The 9,712-nt window shown below is 49.9% G+C and overlaps 1 protein-coding gene across 1 annotated transcript in view; it reads right to left on the bottom strand.

Moving 5' to 3' along the window:
• Positions 1-6,215: 6,215 nt before the first annotated feature.
• LOC142576458 (uncharacterized) overlaps positions 6,216-9,712 on the bottom strand; it is a 42,181-nt gene continuing 38,684 nt past the window's right edge. Inside the window, exon 3 of the mRNA XM_075686597.1 lies at positions 6,216-8,451. Within this exon, the coding sequence (XP_075542712.1) occupies positions 7,315-8,451 (1,137 nt within the window). The 3' untranslated portion in view covers positions 6,216-7,314. The remainder of the gene's footprint in view (positions 8,452-9,712) is intronic.

Below are 9,712 nucleotides of genomic sequence, written 5' to 3'. Positions count from 1 at the left end.
TACCGAGTTATCTGAAAGCCTGCGCCGAAGACAAGCCTCGGTGATTCGCGTCCACTGTTGCAGCAAGTATGTGCGCTCGCCTCCCTTCGTTCGATGAGGACAGCGGCCCGTATACACCCAGAACCTCTTGCGTTAGACTCGTTCGTTAAGGAAAAGTTCAGCCTATCTCGACGATGGACGTATATCATTATCGAAGGCGGCGGGCAAATGGGAAAAGAGCGCGCACGAACGAGGAGCTTTGTGAATTCGGCCCCGCGTTCCTGCGTTGCGTACAGGAGCGACACTTTATGACTGTCGCCCGCGAAAACGGCCCTGGTGTTGGGATTCCTGCTAAGCAGACGTGACTTCACCGCTGCTGAGCTTCAATATTTCAGTTGTGAACAATTAAAAAAAAGTTGATTAGTGAACTTTCCTAATTAGTTGCCTAGACATCACGATTTGTAATTAACGTTAAGGTCTTCAAGTCATCCACCATGCAACAGGGTGGATGGCCCTATGTGCTCCAGATTATATCGTATATTTTTGTTTCAACGAAAGCACACACACACACGCACACACACACACCAACTCTATAGCTTATCGCAGATGTTCGAGGTTACAAACACATTCCTAGAAGGACCACATGCGAACATATACCGCCCATTAGGTGTGCGAGCATTCCGCATACTACAGAAGCTATTATATTTCTTTTCTTTTCTTCTTTTTTTTTTTTGTTTTTCCAACTGAACTTCAATGTTAGCTTGTATATGTACGGATGATTTTGTTTCCATGCGGACTGAAACCAAAGTTACGGCAAAAAAAATTATTCGAAGCCTATAATACTTAATCTAGCCTAGAGTTGAGCACTGCACTCCGAACTCGACCGCATGAACACTGCCCTGCACTTTTCCCTTTCTGGTTATAAGGATAAGGCACGAATAATGTGGTGTTTCCTCGCGGAAGCTATGATCCCTATGCTTTAGCTGTCGGGTATATGTTTCTGTCAGGTGTTTGCGTGAATGTCGGCGCGTGAGGTCTCTGTACAGCTACGTGCAGATAAAATATTTAATTCCTTTTTTTCTCCTCGCCTTCCACGCATTGGTGCGGCACCTTGGACGGTGGGGTCTCGCTCTTCCACAGGCACTTGCTTACCTTTCGGTCAATCGTTCTGGTAAATGTGATTTCGTTGTTACGGACATTGCAAACCTCTAAGTTCGCTCACTCGTCACTGGCGAAATTGTCGATTAGCCCCGAGGAAGCGCTTAGACAAACGACGAAAGGGCAGTGGACAAAAGTTGTGCCAAGTACAATTAGTTCAGTGATGCGAACTTTAGGACGTGCCATGTTATTCAGTGCCTGTAAGGTCTAACTACATTGTCCCTCTATTTTTGCTACGTTTACTTGCTTTGCTTGTCTGCCTCCCGCGATGCTCGTTTCAGTTATTTCCTGCTGTCAAGCACGCTTGGAAGCGCCGTCTTTTCCAAGCTAGCGCGTTAAACATTTCGCGCCTAAAGGAGGCACTGCAGTTCTAAATATACTTCTCTTCAAACCGTTTCATACGAAAAAAGAAAAGGGGGGGGGAGGGGCAGGAGGGAGAGACGACTGTAACTTAACGGCGGAGGATAGATCCACATCTCCGCAATTGAGCTTGCGAGCCTTATTGCGTCGCGCGCGCAAGGCTGCAGGGATTTGCATAACAGTTGAAAAAAAAATAATAATCGACGTTCTTTCTGGTGTTGCGACTACGTTACTTCGACGGGGTAATCCCTGAAGGTGTCCTGCGCAGCGCGACTTGACTGCGTCGTCTAGTCGACAGTGCGCGAGAGCGTGACAAGTGAGACAACCCTGTGGTATCGTTGGGCGCAGCGCGTTGTAGTCCATGTCGGGCGGTAAATACAGCCCGCTCCGCAGTTGCAGCAAGAGTTTGCTCTGGAGAAGCGCACACAGTGTTCTTCCCGCCTTCTCAACGGACTGCGGAGCATGGCGTTTACTAGAAATTTTCAAATTGCTTCCCACGCATGCATGAGATGGCGTTGCAACCAACGAGGCGGCGGATCCAATATTTCGTCAGGTTTGTTCAATATTTCCTAAATAAATAAGTGAATATGTAACCCAGCTGCATGTAAATCTATTATCGCGTGTGATATAGAGTTTGTGCATTTCTAGTGCACATTTTAGTTATGATCTAAAATTTGTATAAATGATTTGGAGATAAGAACCCTGTTCTTCAATTATTCTAGTAATTGCGTTGTTCCTTTGGTGTGTTGATGTTGCTCTTAGCTTATGTTCCCAAGCGTTTTCTTGATGCCATGTTTCTGCAATGTTTACTGCTTTTGCGTTCTACAGCGAAATGCAATGTTTTCACGAGGGGTGCCGACCCTTGGTCAAACCCTTGTAGATGTTTTTTTCTTTTCTTCTTTGTCTAGGCCACTAAGATCGCTGTGATGTGAAATAAGTTTCATTTGGTTTCATAGACTTCCTCGCGACGCCAACAACGAAGGTTCCTAGATACACTCAACGTCCTCTAAAACAAGCTATCGCCGCTCGTTTTCAGTATTTATGGTGACCACATTACCAGCCCTGCGTGAGCAAGGAACTGTGCAGGATACAAAGCGTGCTCAGTTCCAGAAGGCGGGCCAACGCGGCCTCGTGCGCGCGTCGCTGTTCGCGGCGCCTCGATAGGCCACCCCAAGGTGCACGTTGAGTAGTAGCGTGCTGAATGGCATGCCTGCCTCATACCTTTCGCGATTCTTAAAGGGCCCCTGAAACGGTTCGGACAAATTTTGTACACGCTTAAGCAGAACATTCGCACCACAATTTAAGTGAAGCGTTACGTATTAATAGAGCTACAAGCGATTACAAGTTACCCTCCTCCCTAGGCGTGCTTTTCCTCCTCAGCGCGTTCGCCGAGCGATCGGGGCTAAGCTCCGCCTTCACTGGTGCTGCGTCACGGTGCGACGTCACATCGTCCACTTCCGGTTGTTTTGGAGACCGCCCACGCCCGCGCGATACCTCTCCGCTAGCTGCTTGGCCGTCGACCCCAAGCGAGAGCTATCGAAGCAGCGTGCGTTGCGAGCATTCTGTCGCAGCGCCGAACGTGTCTGGTATTCCGGTGACCACGCACTAGCTGAACGTTTCAACAGAACGGTGGAGGCATAAACTCAAGCTTATTAAGGAACTTTAGCGTAGACGTACGTGAGCTGCCTGATCGGTCTCCACGGTCCAGCCACCCGTTGGCGCAGAGCTTAACCAGACAAAGAAAGAGCTAATATTGCTCTAACCAAGTGTGCAACATCTTAAACATTTACAAAAACAACGTGTTAACGATTACACTACTGCGAAAAATTTACACCAGCGCCAAAGAAGTATACATTTTGTTACTGCTACTGTGTCTGGTGTCTGGTGTCTCTATGCCACCAGGTGGCTGCATCGTGCAGACCATTCACATTTGCGCTTCTGTTCATCCCCTGAAACGGCACGCAAGGGGACACGGCTAGGCCCTGTCCCCTTGCGCTTGCGTTTACCCTAATACCGGACTCGGGAAACGCTATTGCGTTAGTAATCTTCCGGTGTAAAGTGACGGCCGCAATCGCGCAAATCCTGGCGCCGATCAGATAGCGGCAGTCCGATGCGCTGCAGCCAGTCCGCTCGTCTATTGGCTTGCAGAGGGACACTATGTCGCAGCTTTACATATTGCCAGTCGCTACGTTTGCAGTCCACAACGCAACATAGTCGAATCATAGCGCTCGCGAAAAGACAGACCGACACTGACGGCGGAGCTCTCGTCAAAGACGGAGCACGTTGTAACACAAGGAGACGACGCTTGCTGTGTGCTGGAAGTGATTAAGTGTAGTGAAAAATTGTTCTTGTGCATTCCCTTTATGTTACTTTCTTTTTATAAAAACAAATTAGCTAACATTCCAACTATAACGAGCATCATTTGTTTACCATAAAGTTGGAAAAATTATCGATCATGCGCCCAGGTCAGCCAATCGAATAGCTCGCCCCACTGACGTCATATGGTTGATATGCGTCATATGGATAGGGGCGGCTTAAACTTCCGCCGCGCAGTGTGCTGCGATCGGCAGTGATGTGCAGTTTTAAAACCTTATAATAAATTACACGCTTTACGCGGAGCACTTAGATGCGTCAAATAATGATCAGAAGGACCTACTCTAACGACTCAGTACATTTGTAGAAAATCGTCAAAATAGTTTCAGGGTCCCTCTATGCTTGGCTGAAGCAATTGAGCTTGGTGGAGCAATTGCCGGTAATATCAACAAGGGGTGCCATTCTTTACATCGTCAAATTCCGCCGCGCTGTCGAGTTGCGCAATGGCGTCTTTTTGAGCCAATCAGGGAGGTGGTAACAGCCCTTTGACCAATCAGATCTAACAAGATAGCGAATTTGGCAATATAGTGGAATTTCACGATGTCTAGGATAGCGCCGGAGGATAGGCGTGCCGGCAGCCAAGAAGATCCTTTTGCTGTCCTCCGGGTAACTTTTATCCCGTTAGATGAGCCCAGGTATTGTCAAACGCCCACTGGTCCTGCAGTATGTGGCATCCGTCTAGATTTGTCGCTGCTCATTAACGTCGCTGAGACACTGCAGTACAACTTTTGCAGGCTTGAGAAAGGAACGTTTTCTATTTATACTAAACCATTGGGACAACTGTCACATTTAAATGTAGCGAGCACCTCGCGAGTCATCGGCCTCAGGCGAGTCATCGCCCCAGGGCCCGTATTCACAGAAACGTATCGCGCTGGAATTCGTATGCGCATATTCCAGTCAATCACGAGTCTGGAGTGGGCATATAATTAGCGAAGGTGGCCGGCCGATGGCAAACAACGCTTTGTGAATTCCGCCCCGGTGTCATCAGGCAGTGCGTCTGCTCCGAAAAAGGATATGATAGATTATTTATTAATGCGATTAGCATTCGTAGTCTATATACTACCCCTCTTTGCGGGTTGTATCGTGTGTTCCAGCCTCTTTATTTCGGTGGTGATTGCAACGAAAACAATGACTAAAAAAGAAACTTCGATACTGGTCACTATCGAACCTGGGTCGCCGAGAACAGCAGTCCGGTGCTGCATTCGCTCGGCCACTCGAATTAGCCTAGGGAATGGAAGAAACTGGCACATAAGAAGCCGATCAATGAGCTAACAGTAAGAGGGAAAATGGAGGAATTCAGGGCCAAGCTACAGAACAGGTATTCGGCTTTAACTCAGGAAGAGGACCTTAGTGTTGAAGCAATGAAAGACAATCTTATGGGCAGCCTGGGCAAGGAAGGATTAACTCGAAGAGTTAGCACGCACTGGCGCAATATGGGAGACCGCGCGAAAGCAGAAGGACTACACGAACGTGCCACTGGATGGCACAGCGTGCCCAAAGGCAAGCGCGAGAAAAAAAAATTAAGTTATGGGGTTTTACGTGCCAAAACCACTTTCTGATTATGAGGCACGCCGTAGTGGAGGACTCCGGAAATTTCGACCACCTGGGGTTCTTTAACGTACACCTAAATCTAAGTACACGGGTGTTTTCGCATTTCGGCCCCATCGAAATGCGGCCGCCGTGGCCGGGATTCGATCCCGCGACCTCGTGCTCAGCAGCCTAACACCATAGCGGCAAGCGCGAGAGGGGAGCCCGCGGTTTCTGCACACGGCTCATACACTACGCGTTTCGGCGGTGGCTCTTTCCGTTCTCTCTCTCTATTTACCTTAAGGCCGGATCACACGATAAGAAAACAATGGCGATACGTTGTCAAGTGACATTTCTGAACAGGAACCTTCTCAATATAATCTTCTTTCACCGCTAATTACGTGTCATTATCACCTGCACATATATAATGAACATTGCACCTCTCACCATTCTTACAACACAACGAGGTTCATAATTATTAACGAATCTGACCAATCATCTCAGAAACCCACCAGCAAATTACATGTATGCGCATGACCACTTGAATTCTAATCGTATTAACGACGATAAATATCCCCAAAGGTTGACTTGTGCCTCAATTTCTTTCCTGATTCGAGAGTTTTGACGTGGATGTCGTGAAAACCTATATGTGCATTCTTTCTTTCTTTCTTACTTGATTCAATTTGATTCGCTGCCGTCAAACGCGCATTGTTACCGTGGTAGAACAAAGAACAAATATTTGCCCCCTCCATCCTTCTATTACAGTGGCATTTTTAAATCTAGCACAGCGTGACAATGTAACACACACAGAGTCCATGAGAAATCTGTCGCCTTTGTTTTACTTTATTACTAACATCATTTGTAGAAGTTGAAAAACAAGTCCACGAACGCGCCGCCGCAGCAAAGTGCACGCAGCTTCTTTTAGTCAAAATATTAAAAAAATAAAACAGCATCGTCATCGCGAGCGAAGCTCCTGGAAACGCGGTCCAAGCTTGTGTAGTTGCTTCCAGTGGTCGTTAGCTGGTGGCAGAGGCGGCGTTGGAAGGTCCGGTCTGCCGTACTCCCCCGGTGTTACACTATTTGCTATCCCTCGCCTTATCGGAGACCTGTTAATCAGTTGCGTGTATTCAATAAATCAGGGCACCGTTGGAGTTAACGCACTGCTGGACTTGACGCACAAATTGACGCACAGCAGCCTAGAGTGGCACTCCATTCGAATCAATCCCTCGTCCAGAAAACACAGACTTGCGAGATCTTGCGCATGCGCGACAGGTGCAGCCACGGCCAGGGCACGCGCACTGCAGTGAGGCGTACGCCTTTGAAAAAGAAACCCACCTCAGCGACACACACTTCGTTGGTCGTGGCAAAGTTGCACGCTTTGCAAGTCGTTACCGACTTTCCTGAAGTCTCGGGGTGTGGTTTTGTTTCACCTTCCGCGCTCATTTCCTGAACTATATAAACGCCACGTATATCTTCCATGGAGTCACTAGAGGTATTTCGGGAGCACCTGGATCGAATCCACACTGGTGCTCAAGGACTGCCGACGTGAAAGTTGGCTCGCTCGTGCACTTTTAAAGAGGAGGCTTCAGCATTTCGCAAGTCCTCTGTCCACTGTGAAAATGAACCTCGGCGCCCTGAAGGTACTTTCCCGCAACCTGACTCCAAATGTCCTCTGATGTGCCGTCACGCATGGTTCTACTCTGAGTGACCGTCCAGAGGCACGCCGCTCTGCACGACTAGTACAAATGTAAAGTTGTACAGCTGAGAGCGGCGCATAGGACTGCGCGGCGACAAGTTGGCTTCGTCGTGTAAACGTCGCCTCTTGAGCGGTTGGCATCTGTCTATATACTGTCTTTGCTTTACGCCGCGAACCGACGGCGGTTGCAAATCGTCGCCCCGTTATTTTTCTTTGCTTTCTTAGAGAGGCAAGGGCCTACGCGTCGACGGCTCCACGAAGCTGTGCCTGTAGTCCCTGCTTCTCTTCTGGTTGTGCTGCCTCAAAGGCTCTGGCTGTTGTTGCTGCTGCTGTTGGTGGTGGTGCGGCTGGTACGCCCTGGACTCGGGCGCAACCATCTGCCTGGACGTCGCCGACTGTCGGTGGCTCGGCGGGTGCTGTTGCTGCTGCGAGAACGGTCTCTGCTGCTGTGGCACTTGTCCGTTGCGGTACGGCTGCGGCGTCTGAATCTGGCGGTGTGGCGCATGCGGCTGGCGCTGCTTCTGCTGCGCTCCACCGAAGACCGTGGCGGCGGAGGCCGCCGGAAATGACACCGGTCGGCGGTTCCTGCGCTGCTCCCGCTTCTGATGCGGCTGGTGGGCGGGCCACTCTTCGTCGGAAGACGAGTCCAGCTCGCGGGGCAGGAGCTCGTCGGAGCCGATGCCGCTGCTCGACTTGGAGCCTCCCTCGGGCCTGGCCGAGGCCCTCTTGCACACGGTCCCGTAGTCCTTGGGAGGCAGCAGGAGAGGGCCACGGTCCGGGTTGCTCAGCTTCTCGCGTAGCTCGGCAGCCAGGGACGCGTACAGGCTGGCCATCCGGTCGCTAGACGTGGCCGAGCCGACCGAAGCCGCGCCGCCGCGGACCGGAGCAGGAAGGACCGCGGCGGGCCTTCGGGGCGGAGACGTGGCCAGACCCTCTTCGTCTTCCTCGGAGACATCACTGCGGTCTTCGGAGCCGTCCTCGGTCCTGCCGTCGGAGGGCATCCGCGGCGGACCCGAGTGGTGGTGATGGTGGTGGAAGGAGTGCTCGCGCAGCAGGCCCTTGGCTGCCAGCCGGTGTTCGATCTCGCGGAACTTGGTCTGGTTGTCGGGCCGCTCGACGAGCTGCTGCAGCTGCTGGCGCAGCATGGTGGCCGTCTCGGACGAGTCGCAGCGATAGACGTGAACGTGCACGGGGCACCTGGTGACCGGGTTGTAGAGCAGCAGGATGCAGCACACCAGGTCGCCGTCCTGGTGAACACACGTGACCGCGTGCTGGGGGATCAGGTGCTTCACCTGCTCCATCTTGCCCCGAACGCCGCGGGCGATGTTCTGAACCATCTTGATGCCCTTGCCGCTAACCTGCAGAGAAAAAGAAATTAAAAGACACACGCGTATCAGTAACAGTGGACCTGTTACGGTATACGATCATCGCAAGGAATGGCGGTATATGTCTTGCACCGCATATCAAGCAGTACAGCAAGTTGAGAAATATGACATGCGAGAGGTTTGCCTGGACGAAATTCAGCGATATATGTTGTATCAACTGTGTGCTATGCTAAAAAAAATCCTTATTTCTTTGGGGGTGGGGGGGGGGGGAGGGGGTCGGAGGGAGCTTAGATTCTTTATCATCGCGCATATTTATGTTTACTGCACTACACCTACGCGTCTCCCATGTATCCCAAGAATGAGAAAGCTATTTTAACGTTACCGCTGCTTTTTCGTAACACCGATGGCTCAAAACAAGGTCGCGCTTTGCGCCTTGTATGGTTAAATAATGTATATCGAAGATTTGTTTACCATGTTCATTCAAAAAATTCGTTTAACAAGACATTGCTGTGGGTATTTGCCGACATTGAAGGGACGAGCTCTTACTGCTATCCGGCACGCAAAAGGCCGGACACTCTCCCGGTTAACATCGTGCTTTCTCCATTTATTTATTTCTCCCTCTTTCCCCTTCATCGAGTAGAATTTATCGATTAATACCCGTGCCACACGGGTACAGAAAATGGTATTCAGTAGTTAAGGCCTTAAGTTCCCGAATGACATTTTTTTTTTCGGCAGAGCTGCCACACGTCCAAACTTAATGACATTTGACTCGATGATGTCGATGACAGCGTCTTCTGAAGTGAGCAATGTTAGAGTATGAATTAAAAAATAAATATGCACTTACAAGCTCAAACTGTCGTAATAAACAGTGAAATGTAAAACTAAGCATAATATGGCACAGTTAGCTTGAGTTTCTTGCTGTCTTTTACAATCGACCATAGCAACTGTGGCCAACGTATGTTAAATGCGAAGCCCAGAAACAAAATGGCGACTGCCGCAGCGAGGCCGTCGCAGCGCCGACCTGACGAAATTCGTCTTAACGCGCGGAGTCCGTAAGCACAAAGGCTGCACGTGAACGGCCTGCGCGCGACGAAAGACTACCGTGCAACAAATACAACCCATCCCTGCGTGACTTTCGTCTGCTTCACAGGTTTCCAACCTTTTGCGCAGCTTCGCTAGCCGCAACAAGCCGTGTGTTCTCAAAGATTGTTTAATATAAATAGAAAGGGTCCTTCTCATAAAAGTGCCAATTGTACTTCAAAGTTATGTATAAATGTTTTCTTACAGGTTTAAA

This window comes from Dermacentor variabilis, chromosome 3 (assembly GCF_050947875.1).
Source record: "Dermacentor variabilis isolate Ectoservices chromosome 3, ASM5094787v1, whole genome shotgun sequence".
In the NCBI taxonomy this organism is placed as follows: Eukaryota; Metazoa; Arthropoda; class Arachnida; order Ixodida; family Ixodidae; genus Dermacentor; species Dermacentor variabilis.
The sequence above is the reverse complement of the archived record's forward strand: the minus strand, read 5'-3'. Positions and strand labels throughout refer to the sequence as shown.